This window comes from Pyrgilauda ruficollis, unplaced genomic scaffold (genome assembly GCF_017590135.1).
Source record: "Pyrgilauda ruficollis isolate IOZ18807 unplaced genomic scaffold, ASM1759013v1 scaffold16, whole genome shotgun sequence".
Lineage (NCBI taxonomy): Eukaryota > Metazoa > Chordata > Aves > Passeriformes > Passeridae > Pyrgilauda > Pyrgilauda ruficollis.
In genome coordinates, this window is record NW_024514764.1 from 12,154,938 (window position 1) to 12,168,012 (window position 13,075).

The window sequence follows — 13,075 nt, forward strand, 5'->3', positions numbered from 1 at the left end:
CCAGCAGCTATAAGAGGCATCCCTGCTGTGCTGCTGCCACCAACCCCTGCCCACTCTTCCAGCCGCCACCATGCTGACCGCCGAGGACAAGAAGCTGATCCAGCAGATCTGGGGAAAGCTGGGTGGCGCCGAGGAGGAAGTCGGAGCCGATGCCCTGTGGAGGTACAGGCCTGGGGATCCCATGGGAGAGAGGGACGAGGGGGTGGGAGCCCCACGGAGGGGCCAGTGTGGTGGGTCCGGCTGGGGTCAGCACAACTGACTGTCCCACTCCCCCAGGATGTTCCACTCCTACCCCCCAACCAAGACCTACTTCCCCCACTTCGACCTGTCACAAGGCTCTGACCAGATCCGTGGCCATGGCAAGAAAGTGGTGGCTGCCCTGAGCAATGCCATCAAGAACATGGACAACCTCAGCTCAGCTCTGTCTGAGCTCAGCAACCTGCACGCCTACAACCTGCGTGTGGACCCCGTCAACTTCAAGGCAGGCAGGGGATGGGGATAGGGAATGGGGATGGAGTTTGGGGACAGGGATCAGAATGGGGGACAGGGCGCAGGGGATAGGGAATGGAGACTGAGGGACAGGGAATAGGCGACAGGGACCGGGATGGGAGCCGGGGGATAGAGGACAGGAGATGGGGGAGGGGGATCAGGGTGGACAGCAGGGGATGGGGTACAGGGGGTGTGGGACAGGGACTGGGATGGGGACGTCGGGCTGTGGTGGCGGTGCTAAGCCCCGTTTTCCCTTGCAGTTCCTGTCGCAGTGCTTGCAGGTGTCGCTGGCTACCCGCCTGGGTAAGGAGTACACCCCCGAGGTGCACTCTGCCATCGACAAGTTCATGTCGGCCGTGGCCAGCGTGCTGGCTGAGAAGTACAGATGAGCTGTCAGCCGTGCCTGTTTACCATCAATAAAAAAAGATTCTTTTGCTGCAGCAACGCGTCCGTTTGTGCCGGGGCCGGGGGCTGGGGTGGGCTGGAGTGTGGCAGTGTTCCTGCTGCAGGGAGGGGGCTGCGGGTGTGACAGATGTGGCACGGGAAGGGCAGCACCAGCCCTGGGATCCCTGGGTGCTCCCTAAGGCCCTGCTTGCTTCCAACCCTCCCCAGCACGGGATGCAGCTGATGGCAGGACCCAGGGAATGAAGCTGTGCCTGCATCCCTCCAGGGAGCAGGGCAAAGGCTGCGCCAAGACAAATGTGATCCTTGCATTCCCCTGAAGGATTCCTGGGGGGTGATGGGGGTGTAGGATAAATCCTGCCTGTCTCCATCTATCAAGATGGCTTTTTAGGACTTTATTAGGGGTGCTGTGGGAGCTGAGTGCTTGAATGAGCTCCAGAAGCAATCTGAGAATTCATGGAGTGAAAAAAGTCCACCGCAGACCATTAAGCACAAAGACTGTTCAGGGAAGTTCCTGAACCACAAATCCCAGTCAACTTCCAGGGAAGAACCTCCACACCTGCCCCAGGTGTCTGCTCTTCCCCTGGGACCTGGGCAGGGTAGGAATGGGATGGGCAAATCTGCAATCCGGTGTAGGGACACTGGTTTCAGGACTTTGGAGCCTGAATTTTAAAAGAATCAGTGATCACAGGTGGCGGGCTACGAGATACTAACTAGCCCTGAGTTTGCTCTGTGCTGTGACACCAGAGGGACCAGATGGGATCCTGCAGGAGAGGTGCCTGAGTGTCCAGGTGCGGGCAGGAGGCAGGGGGAGGCAGGCAGGGACCCTGCCTGCTCACAAACAGGCCTGGCAGTCCCTGACCGTGGCAGCCCCTGCTCCTGCAGGTGAACCCACAGTGCTTGTGCTCCATCCTCAAACACATCCCAGCCCACATCCCAGAGTGCTCATGTGCATTTACAGCCATTTGTTCTGTTTTTGGCAGCTCTCCCCATGCACACACATGCAGCAGACACTGCCCTGCCGCTGCTGCTTCCCAGAAAATCAGCCCCCCCAGCCCTCCCTCCCCATTCTGAAGTGGTGCCAGACCAAGTTAATCTCCCGCAAACACAAATGATAAGAACCTCAGCCATGGAGGAAACACGGGTGTGAACTGTCACTGCTGGTCTGCGCCACCTGCTGAAGCCACTGTGAGCTCTGCAAGCCCCCTCGCCCTCCTCGTCTTCCTCACCACCCTCATCCTCCTTGCCCTTGTTACATTCCTCATCATTTGGAGCACACAGGGCTCACCACACACCACTGTGGTCCCTCGTATCTTCCCAAAGCGCTTGCAGCAGTGCCCAGTGCTGATCCCGTGGGCTGCCCAGGGTCCCCCCTGCTCAGAAGTCAGGGTCCCCCAGCGCCCCAGAGCACCAGGGCCAGCACACACAGGGCAGGAGGGGGCTGGGGCAGGGCAGCTCCGGGCTCTGCTGGCAAACAGACGTGGCTCAAGGGGCAGGGGTTGAAGAGTACACACACTGTGGGGTACACCGGTGTGGGGTGTCCTGAGGAACGAGAGCAGGGAGTGCAGTGGGGCAGCTGTGCACAGGGCTGTGTGGGGTGGCAGAGGGCTGTGCAGGGACACACATGCGTGTGCAAGGACGCGCAGGTGTCAGCTGGCAGTGCGTGTAGGGGCAGTGTGTGTCCTGGGGCAGCTCGGGGGCTGTGTGCAGGCTGTTGGATGGTCAGTCTGTTCATGCAGGCGCACACGGGGCTCTGTGGGGGCATGGGGCACAGACTGCCCCACACTGCTGCCCCGACAGCTGGCCTGAACACATCCAGGCTGTGCCAGGAGCACCCAGCCAGTCCCACCCCATGCCAGGGGACACACACGGGCTCCTCTGCCAGTGCCAGTGCAGACCCTAACGACCCATGGACCCCTGCCAGCCCCGGCACTACAGCTAAACCTGAACCGCATCCTAACCCCAAGCTTAACCTAAGCCTAACCCTGCTGTTATGTCAGCCTGTGTCCGGGGGCAGAAACCACCCACCCGCTCTGGAGCAAGCCCCGACCTTAACCCCGAGCCGGCTCCCGAGGCAGAGCCGCCGTGCCGGTGCCGGTGCCGGTGCCGGTGCGGTGCCCGGGCGGAGCGGAGCGGAGCGGGAGGGGGAGCACGGGCGGCGGCCCCGCCTGGCCGGGGTCCAGCACCCCGGGCCGGGCCGGGCCGGGCGGGGGCGGGCGGAGCCCCAGCACCGCATATAAGGGCGGCGACGGCCAGCGGGGACACCCGTGCTGGGGCTGCCGACTCGGAGGTGACATCATGGTGCTGTCCAGCGGTGACAAGTCCAACGTCAAGGCTGTTTTCGCCAAAATCGGCGGCCAGGCCGAGGAATATGGCGGCGAAGCCCTGGAGAGGTATCGTGGATGTCCCCTGAGTCACCCTCTCTCTCCTCTCCAGCCCCGACTCCCTCGCATCTGCCCCCTCTTCTCCCCATCCGCAGCTGTCTCTGTCCTTTGCTACCCTGTCCCTGTCTCACCTCTCTCTGAACCCCTCTGTTTTGCAGGATGTTCACCACCTACCCCCAGACCAAGACCTACTTCGCCCACTTCGACCTATCAAAGGGCTCTGCTCAGGTCAAGGGTCATGGCAAGAAGGTGGCGGCTGCACTGGTCGAAGCTGTCAACAACATCGATGACCTTGCTGGTGCCCTCTCCAAGCTCAGCGACCTCCACGCCCAAAAACTCCGTGTGGACCCTGTCAACTTCAAAGTGAGTGTCTGGGAAGGAGCGACCAGCCCAGCTTCCCTCCTGCACCTCTTGGCTTCTCCCTTGCCTCATACCCTTGCTCACCACATCGTTTTGCCTTTCAGCTGCTGGGCCAGTGCTTCCTGGTGGTGGTGGCCACCCGCAACCCCTCTCTCCTGACCCCCGAGGTCCACGCTTCCCTGGACAAGTTCCTCTGCGCCGTGGGCACCGTGCTGACCGCCAAGTACCGTTAAGACGTGTACTGTGCCAGAGCTGGAGCCAACACCCCACCAGCCCTCCCACAGCGAGCAGTCGAATGTTCTGAAATAAAATCTCTTGCATTTGTGCTCCAGCTCTGGTGTCCTGCTCTGTGTGCTGCCTGCGGGAAGGGAGCGGGAGGGATGTGCTCTGGGGGGCTGAACCGTCAGGTGGGTACATGGAGGAAATGGGCTCTGGTTTTGCTGTCCCTGAGAAGAGGCAGCATCTTGGGGGTGGTTTCCAGCAGGCAGACACTGCTTTGCTGCCGTGGGGCTCTGGGAGGAAACAGAGCACTTCTAGACACCAGTGGAGGGGAGAGACTCATGGAAGATCTGGGGCTCCCTGCAGCCCCAGGCTCTCCCACCAGAATTCCACGCTGGGATCCCCTCTTGCACCACCAGCACCGTGCACCCTTGTTCAGGACAGAGCCAGAGGACATCTCCTCCTGAAAATTTTTCAGGAGACACAGGAGTACAGGGGCTCCTGGCACCTGTGACCCTCTGCCTGGTAGCAGAGTGGGAATGGCCTGAGGAGCTCCCTGTGCCAGGGCACCTTTCCTTGCACACCCAGCACACAGGGCTGTGCAGGGGTGTAAGACTTCTTCTGTCTCCACCAAATGGCCCATTGCTGGGTGTCACTGTGGGGGTCCTGGGGAGCTGCAAGGGGAGCAGATGGGGCTCAGCTCCAGATCCAGCAGTGCAGGGCGGTGTCAGGGCACGAGAAGGAGCCCAGGGGTTGTGCTGGTGTCTGCACCCCCCAGCCCTTATCGCAGCCCACAGCAGGGTGGCCGTGGTGGGGGCTGATAAAGGAACGTGTGAGCTCTCCTCCAACTGTGGGCAACAGATAGTCCCAGGAGGCTACAACCTGCCAGGTGCTGAGTAAGGGCTGGGAGGTCCTTAGTGGAGAGGGGAAGGTTCAAGGGAGCCCCAGGGTGGCTCACAAAGCCAGCCAAGGTTGCCACAGGCTCCTTTGATCCTTGGCACTAGCAAGGATGGACTCTTCCCTAGTGCCATGGTACTGTCAGTGAATGCACAGAGACAGGAGAAACTCCAATAACTCCAAGGAGAGAAGGAGGCCCTTCAGGGTCTCTTCTGCAAAGCACCACAGGCATCATGAGCCCACACACCCACTGTTCCTGGACACAGTGAAGAAGGGAGGAGGAAGCCAGTCAGGGCATCACTGGCCAATCTTTACCTTTGTATGGAGCAGGTGGTGGAGCAGGTTCCACCCTTCCAGCCAGGAACATCACCCAGGCAGAACTGTAGGCACAACTTCCTGGGGATTTCGTGGAGAACCAGGATATGGTGGGGACTCAGGGCACACAGATGTGCAAGGAGGTGTGAACTGGTGTGGAAAGCATTGGGAAGAGCCAGCATCAAATCCAGCATGGACTTGGACTCCTCCAAACCCAGCCACTAAGGGCCCTCATGGTCCTGAGCGTGGTGGGTACAGGAAAGAAGGTGTAAGAGCAGTGTGGGGACAATGTGTATGTGAGGGGTGAGAGTTGTTCCCAGCTTGCTTTAGCTTCTGACTGTTCCCGAGCCGTGCTGTGACCCAGGCAGGACATGTCGGGTGGCAGTGGGCAGTGTCCTGTCCCTACAGCACTTTGCCAGGGCTCTGCCTGGCCGGAGAACACTGAGCTCGTGTTGTCCCAGCCGTTTGTCCCTGCTGCCACAAGATGGGGACCTCAAGCCGCCGTGCTTTATCGGGGCCAGGCAGAGGGTGCGAGGGCTGGGAGAAGCAGGGCTTCCAGCCAGGGCTTCCAGCCAGCCCCAGATCCCGAGTGCTTTGGGGACACTGGTGCCAGCTTGGAGGAGGGTGCAGGACCCCTCCCCATCAGCCCTGTGCCCTGCTGAGAGCTCCAGCCCCGAGCCCCCCGTGCCTCTGGCTCAGAGCACACGGGTCCCTTCACTGGGCATCCCTTGGTGGCCATGCCTTCACGTCCCCCAGGACACAGCCAGCCCCGTGGGACAGACACACTGGGCACAGCTTGGCACGTCCTGAGCTGCCATCCCAGCCCAGCTGCCTCGGGACCCATCAGCAGCCATGCTCTGGTGCAGAGCAGGTCAAATATTTGCCTCAGTGCTGGCCCAGGCTGGTTTTGCAGCCGGCATTGCTGCAGCTCCAGTGCTGAGGAGAGAGTTGGAGGCAACTTGTGCATTGCCACAGCAGCAGCAGCCTGAACAGCCCCAGGTGACACGGAGGAGGTGGATTTGGACACAAAGCCCTCTGATCCAGGCCATGGCAGCACTCAGGAAGCTGAATCATGCCAGGCAGCTTCAGCAGAAGAAAGGAGATGAGTATCTCCAGGTCATGCCTGTTTTGATGTCTCCACTCTCTCAGGCCTTTCTCAGCTCTCATTTATTCTTGCTGGACAAAGCAGCCAGGGTTCAAAGATACCCCAGAACAGCACAGTGCTGGGGTGACACCAAGGCAAGTGGCATCTCAGAGCTCATTTTTATTGAAAGAGGAGTTAAACAACATCAGGAAATGAGCTTGACGGTAATGACTTACCCAATCACAGGACTTTCACCAGTCTCTTGACGAGCTGCAAACAGCATTGTCCAGATAGGCTGGATTCTAATCTTATTATGTTGGCTAGATAGTCATGTCCTTAGAGAGTGTGTCCTGGAAAGGGACACGAAACACATACTTCTGGAGGAGGTAAAGCATCCTAGGGGAGTTTAACAGGAATTCTCCATTCATTTTCTATCTTCTTAGTCGCAAGGGGATCTAGAAAACCAGCAGTGGGAAGATAGGGAATTCATTCCTCACTGGAAGCTGCTCTTAGGAGACCAGTTGAGAGATCCTCTTGGTGGAATGAGGAGGGAAAACATCATGTGTTTTACAGACTGTTCTTGTTTATACATCCCATATTGGAATTCAATATGGCAATAGTGTAACCCATGAGTGGTGCAGCCAATAGGTCTTCTGCTTCTTTGCTGTGTGTTTGGACAGCCACTCTTTCCTAAATGACAGATTTTTCCTGCTTATCTCCCTGATTTGTCTGAATCCTTTTGAATTTTAAGCCAGTGCTTGCAGCCCCTCCAGCTCAGGAACATGTGAGAACTTAATAAGGATGTCCTCCACTACAAAACAAGTTATTGATGACAGAACAGTAAATAATAAGGGTAAACAAAGAACTGGAATCTGTCACAGAAGGAAAACAGACTCATCTGAAAGGATTCATTCTTGGCAATGTCCATGATTATTACTCATCTCTTTCTTTGATTAAAAGTCCCACTGTGTGTTTGGTTTGTTTTCTTTACTTGAACCCGACTGGTTTGCAGTTCCTTGGTTTCCTCCTTTTACCCTGCTAATGCCAAGAGACACGATGGTCTCATTTCCGTGACCCCATCCCCCCCCTCTTTTCCCAGAGATATTGAATGTTTGGAAGTGGCTTCCATCAGTTTTTGAGGCTGAGGTAGATTTTTTTTCTTAGGCAAGCAGTCTGAAAATAAGGAATGATTGAAATATACTTTAATTCAAACTTTTTGGAATCCTCCCACCTCCTCCACTGGCTGTTTTGCCAGTGGAAAAAGGAAAAGTGGTAGAAGACAGAAAATGAGCATTGATTAGATTTTCACTACAAAGATGGAAATTGAATAGAAATGCAAAATCTTTCTTCCTGCTGGTTGCTCTGTCTTCCTACCACACAGCAACCACCTGGGAGATCTGATTTTGCTTGGAGCTGAGAGGGTAGGCAGTGTTCTGCTGGTGACATCAGTGCTTCCTCTCTCCCTGTGTTGTTTTTCTGTATTTTTCAGCAGCAGGAGATGCCATCTGGGGAGGGCCCTGCTTTGGTTGTGTTCCTCCAGCTCCCCCACAAGCAGCAATAGCAATTCCAGAGGCTGCTTTCCTGCCTGTTACCTTCAGCATCTGTCTGTTGACCTGCTGCTGCTCATGAATTTGCTCTATCTTTTATAAACCTGCTGATCCTATTTGTTTCCACAACCTCCTGTGGCAACGAGTTCCAGAAGTTCATTCTCCCACCCGCTCCAAACAAAGTCCTTTTTATCAATTTTAAATCAATCTACCAAGCTGATCAATGGCTCTAACTCTCATCATGCACCAGGTCCACGTTCCCTTGATGATTTTGTAGGGCTGGCAGGTTTTGCTTCCCCTTCTCCAGAGAAAAATCCCAGCCTCCCCAGAACCCCTTTATATTGCAGCTACCCCATCCCCTTGATCTCAGTTGCCCTGCTCAGGGCTGTAAATCCACAATGTTCTCACATCCTAAGATGTCCTGGTGTGACAGGACAAGGGGTGATGGTTTCAAATTAAGAGGTTTGTTTAAGATTAAATGTAAGGAGGTAAATCCACAATGTTCTCACATCCTAAGATGTCCTGGTGTGACAGGACTAGGGGTGATGGTTTCAAATTAATAGATTTGTTTAAGATTAAATGTAAGGAAGAAGTTTTTCACAGTGGAGGTGGTAAAACACTGGCACAGGTTACTCAGAGAGGCTGGGATGCCCCATCCCTGGAAACTTTCAAGACCAGGGTTGGATGGGGCTCTGAGCAGCCTGATCTAGTGGAAGCCACCCCTGTCCATGGCAGAGGTGATGAACTAGACAACCTTTAGAAGTCCATTCCAACCCAAATTATGCCATGATTATAGGATTCCATGATCAGAGGCCAGACCTGCACAGATGTGGGTGCACCAAGCTGTTACACAAGAGGCAGGAGATGCCCTCTTTATTTTGCAAGCCCAAGCCCTTCCTGATGACAACACTGTATTTTTTTTTCCCTGCACATCAAGGCTACAATTTTGGCAAACCATCAGTGAGGACTCCAGCATCCTTTTCCTGAGCTGTAACAGCATGTTTAAGTTCAGCCTCCCCTGTTTTAGATCATATTTCCCTATCCAGGTCACCCTCTTTATCTACACTGAAAGGATTGACCTTCTGTTTTTCCTTTTGTGAGTAACACTGAGAGCTGCACATAGCAAAGTTCCACAGAGTACATCAAATATCTTTTCAGCAGCCTCCTGCAGTGATGGAACATCATTTGACTTTTCTGTCTAAAGCTAAAACTGTGCAACTCTAACAGCAGAGTTTTGGTCCCTAATCCTGGGGTATAGTTCCTCGTTATTCTCTTCCTTCCCCTGTCACAGTGACTTCAAGTCAAGCTGCTGGGTAGACACAATTCAATGAAGATCTAACTGAAAATAGTTAAAACAGAGTTTTCCAGTCAGTGACAGTTTTTTTACTCCTTGCACTAGGATCAGAGATAGGGGAGCAGACTGTGCCAGCTCTGTGCTCTCCAGAGACCTTTGCACATGGCCAGGAGGATCCCAGCTATGGATTTATGGAAAGCAATACAGCAAAATGTGCATTGCAGCTGCTCATCCAGAAAGCTTTTAGACATCCCTCAATAGCTGAGCAGCTCAGTGCCTTTATTAATAGTAGAAATGTATTTATCAAAATTCATGGGTCAGCACTGTTAAAGCTCCATAAATCCAATTTGCACAGGCCACCATTATTTATTTTTCCAGGTTGTTGCCTCAAAGAAGGATACTTCCAGAATATAATCCAGACTTCTCCACAGGCCTGTGTGAAACACTGTAGGAAATACACTCTCCAGAGCAGGGTCTTCCTCTTTTGTCTGACTTGCTGATGTGAAGGGCTGTGTTCAGGACTCATGGACCAAAGGGCAGGAAGCAGAAGTGGTCAGCCCTGACCATCACAGGGACACCGACACCACTTCCAGAGTGTCACTGAGTCAGACAGAAACCCTGGCCCCAGCACAGCCATGGTCCCTGGGGCTTCAGCACAAACACAATCCCCCATGTGGTTTCCTGAATCCTCTGGGCTCCTGGTGCCACACAGGATGAGGCAGATGCCACTGCAGCTGTACCTTCTGCCTGGCTGCAGGTCTTTGTGATCCACTGACTGGGCAAGTGGAGGAAGCTTCAGCTTCTCCAGCTCCAGCTTCAGCCCCAACTCCAGCTCTGCAGCCAAAAGGAGACCCTCCCTGGCCCAAACTCACCCCTTCTGAGGCTGCAAGGCTGCTTAGCCAAAGGGAAAAGGAGCAGCCCACACAGTCACTAAGCCAATTAAGCCAATGACAACTTTTGCATGTCCCCATGTGTTTGGAGCAGCTGTCAGTCTGGAGGTGGCATGTCCTACAGCATCCATCCACACAGTTACAGTGAACACTGGAATGCTTCTCTTGGGAACAAGCAACTCCAAGGGACCCAAGCTGTGGAAAAAAAATAGGTATTGTAACACATTCTGGATCTGATTCTGCATTGTGTTAGATGAGCTTAATTTATGCTCAGGTCTTTGAAATTTTTTTTTAAATCTTTTAAGAGGAAAATAACTAGAAATGGCATTTCAAGAAAGTAATTCATAAGGGCTGATTGGAGATGAGCTGTTATCTTTAAAAGTGGAGTTGAAGGCTAAATTAATGTAGAATGGGGACAGAAGGGTTTATTTGTTTTCCTCTTAGAAGGAGAGCTCTGAAAATTCAAGGATAGTATCACAAAGGGGCAAATGGAAATGAACAAGCAGTGAACAAACTGAAGTTGGGAATTAGCTGAATAGTCCTTTTCCATCCCTTGAGCTTCATGTGCTCAAACTTCTGGGCTGACTTCAGGGAAGTCTTCTGCTAAATCAGGCGAGGACATTGCCAGCTTTGAGCACACAGCCTGCTCTGACTGGGATTTTGGTGATGTCAGAGCTCCTGGAAAATGACAGGCACTTCCCCAGGGGATTTCCTTCCCGTGCCCCAAGAATTTATTACAAAGAGTAAGATCGTGTGAGTGCAAGCAGCAAAGATTTTTGAGCTCCAGAAACTCCATCTCCAGGGAGCTTGTGGTTGACTGGAAACAGGTCTGAAGTTCTCAACTAAGGAGGACTTGACCAGTAAGGGAGTGGTGGGATTTTTGCCTGAGCAAGGACTCCGAGACTGTCCCCAGGTTGCATTATTTCCGCTGGGGAACACATCAGAGGTATCCCAAGGAAAACAAAGAAAATCCTTGACTCTTTTGAAATCAGCTGGAAAATCAGAGAATGACTTGACCGTGCCTATGAAAGCCACATCTCCCGTGAGTCCTGTGAACATGGCAGATACGTGCGAGCAGAGAAAGCAACCGGGCTTTGCAGGAACGAGCATTCAATCACCCATCAGCTGAAGGGCTGAGCCTCCCCGGTGATTTCCCGTCTGAGCGGGGACACGGTGGGCTGTCCGGTTACGACCGAGGCATGTGCACGTTTGTGATTTCACCTTCCCCTGATCCCCAGCTACCACCTTCCTCGGCCTTCACGGCGCTGAGAAGCACACCGGGAGCACCACGGGCACCACGCCGGGGCTCTCCCGCGGGCCCGGGATGCTCCGCCTCGCCAGGCGCATCCCGGGGCTCGCAGGACGGAGCGGGGCGGTGCGCCCCGGCGGCAGCTGCGGCCCCGCGGGCAGCCCCGCTCCGTCCCTCCCGCTCGGTCGCTGCTGCCCGCCGGCCGCGCCGACCGCGCCGGCCCCGGTGAGTGCCGGCGGGACGGAGAGGGGCGAGCCGCGGGGCCGGGGCACGGCGGGGGCGGCCGCGGGGTCTGGGGGGGCAGAGGCGGCGGTGCGAAAGCGGAGGGTGGTGCTGAAGGGAGCCCCGGGAGCTGCCCCGGGTGTCGCAGCTGCTGCCGGGGTGGAGCTGCAGTGACTTCGGGGTGGCTTCGTGCTTTCCCGAGGGAGTCGGGGGCTCCTGAGCATCCCCGGGGAGCGACGCCTGGGCCGGCCCTGCGGAGCACTGGGAGGTCAGGCCACTCGCAGAGGGTTCTGCTGTGTCTGCAGCGGTTGTTCTCCTTGGGTTTGCCTTGTTTTCAGGTTACTTTACTTCCAGTGCATGCGGACGGACGGATGGGAGCGGGGCTTTTGGGAGAGCGGTGGGTCTGGGGTCCCGCGGGATTGTGCCCCCCTCCGGAGCTGCTCTGGGGTGGAGGGGTTTGGGGAGGTGAGGCTGTTCACCTGCTCGCTCCGTGTCGGAGATCGGCTCGATCTGTCCGTGGTTGTCCTGTTGATGGTGCTTATCGCTTCCTCACAGTCTGCGGAGCGTGAGGCTCCGGGGAGCCGCGGGGGACATGGCCCCGTGCCCCAGGCCCACCCTGCTCTGGCATCCTGCTCGCTGGGTTCCCAGCCCTGGAGAGCTCCCCTGCCTCAGGTGTGGTGCTGGGTTTGTCCCGGCGCCGTCCCGCCGGCTGTGGGAATGCCTCTGTAGGGAATACCTCTGTAGGGTTACGGCTGGGCGCTGGCAAAGATCAGCTGCTCCCCAGGAGAGCGAGGGGTCCTTGCTCTGCAACGTTTGCAGGTGGATTTTAGACCCGGGATAAAGGAACGGGATTTCTGTTACATTGTAAGTGGGAAAACATCCTGCAACATAGCCCAGTCTTTTCTCGAGTCAGGCTCATCAACTCCGTAGCTTTAGACAGTGTCTGCTTTGAAATGAGGGCTTCATCCCTTTGATGGGGCGCCCTGTGAAACCCGCAGTCAAGGTATTATGTCCTCAAACTACTATGAGATCATCTTTGGACAAACAAACCCAAGCTGTAGCAGGTGACTCTTTACTCTGAAATTGAAATAATGTGTCTCCTCTGTGCATCAGGGATCCTACCGCGTTCTGTTCCTTGTCTGTCTTAAGCACTTCTGGTTTTTGCACAGCACCTTTGAAATCCGCTTATGCGAGATCTGTATGGAAGAGGATGGAAAACAGCATCCACTGGACAGGTCTCTTGCTTGTTTAAAGCTTGTTTCACATCATGGAACAGTCAAGTGGGACTTTCCAGGTCTTGCCATGCTGGTGTCGAGCAGACTGAATAGATGGGGATGGACACAAACAGAGCACAGCACATGCCAGAGAACTCTCTCTTGATGCAAATGGGCAGCCAGAGCGCACGCTTTGGCTGCAGTGACCTGTCTTTCAGGCTTTTCTGTGCTGATGTCCCGCTTATCTGTGGTATTTCCTTGTCACCCTGGGTGGAGAAAGTCACATACCAGGCTGCTGGTGCAGCTCTGGGTGCCCAGCACAGCCTGTGAGCAGGGGCTCAGCCCCTGTCACCACAAGAAGCTGTTTGTCAGTGGACTTTGCCCACAGCCTCAGCTGGTGCTTACCTGTGACAGGCAGTGTGTGGGCAGGGCAGGTCTGCCTGCTCTGACCTGGTAATGCTCTTGAGCTCACTCCACATAATTGACCAGTCTTTAATAAAGAGCACTGC

At 55.1% G+C, this 13,075-nt stretch overlaps 2 protein-coding genes across 6 annotated transcripts in view; both read left to right on the forward strand.

Moving 5' to 3' along the window:
- Positions 1–3,966, forward strand: LOC121350735 (hemoglobin subunit alpha-D). Of its 3 annotated transcripts, XM_041462339.1 has the most exons (4): positions 56–139; positions 3,259–3,284; positions 3,434–3,638; positions 3,740–3,966. In XM_041462339.1, exons 1-4 carry the CDS (start codon positions 71–73, stop codon positions 3,866–3,868), a joined length of 429 nt encoding a protein of 142 aa, XP_041318273.1. In that variant the 5' UTR covers positions 56–70; the 3' UTR covers positions 3,869–3,966. The 3 variants fall into 3 exon arrangements, with proteins under 3 accessions (XP_041318272.1, XP_041318273.1, XP_041318271.1); XM_041462338.1 differs by lacking the exons at positions 3,259–3,284; positions 3,434–3,638; positions 3,740–3,966 and adding exons at positions 277–481; positions 750–929 and having other exon boundaries at positions 1–162; XM_041462337.1 differs by lacking the exon at positions 56–139 and having other exon boundaries at positions 3,122–3,284.
- Positions 3,927–13,075, forward strand: part of PGAP6 (post-glycosylphosphatidylinositol attachment to proteins 6) — a 24,441-nt gene continuing 15,292 nt past the window's right edge. For 2 of the 3 annotated variants that reach the window (XM_041462317.1, XM_041462318.1), the window contains exon 1: positions 4,001–4,042. In XM_041462317.1, the coding sequence (XP_041318251.1) occupies positions 4,016–4,042 (27 nt within the window). In that variant the 5' untranslated portion in view covers positions 4,001–4,015. Of the gene's footprint in view, positions 4,043–13,075 lie in introns of all 3 variants that reach the window. The other variant, XM_041462319.1, reaches the window with a different exon arrangement.

Coding starts and splice junctions, on each gene's coding strand:
- LOC121350735 (XM_041462339.1), top strand. CDS start 71: ATGCTGACCGCCGAGGACAAGAAGCTGATCCAGCAGATCTGGGGAAAG. Junction 3,285..3,433: donor GGCGGCGAAGCCCTGGAGAG/GTATCGTGGATG, acceptor TCTGTTTTGCAG/GATGTTCACCACCTACCCCC. Junction 3,639..3,739: donor TGGACCCTGTCAACTTCAAA/GTGAGTGTCTGG, acceptor TTTGCCTTTCAG/CTGCTGGGCCAGTGCTTCCT.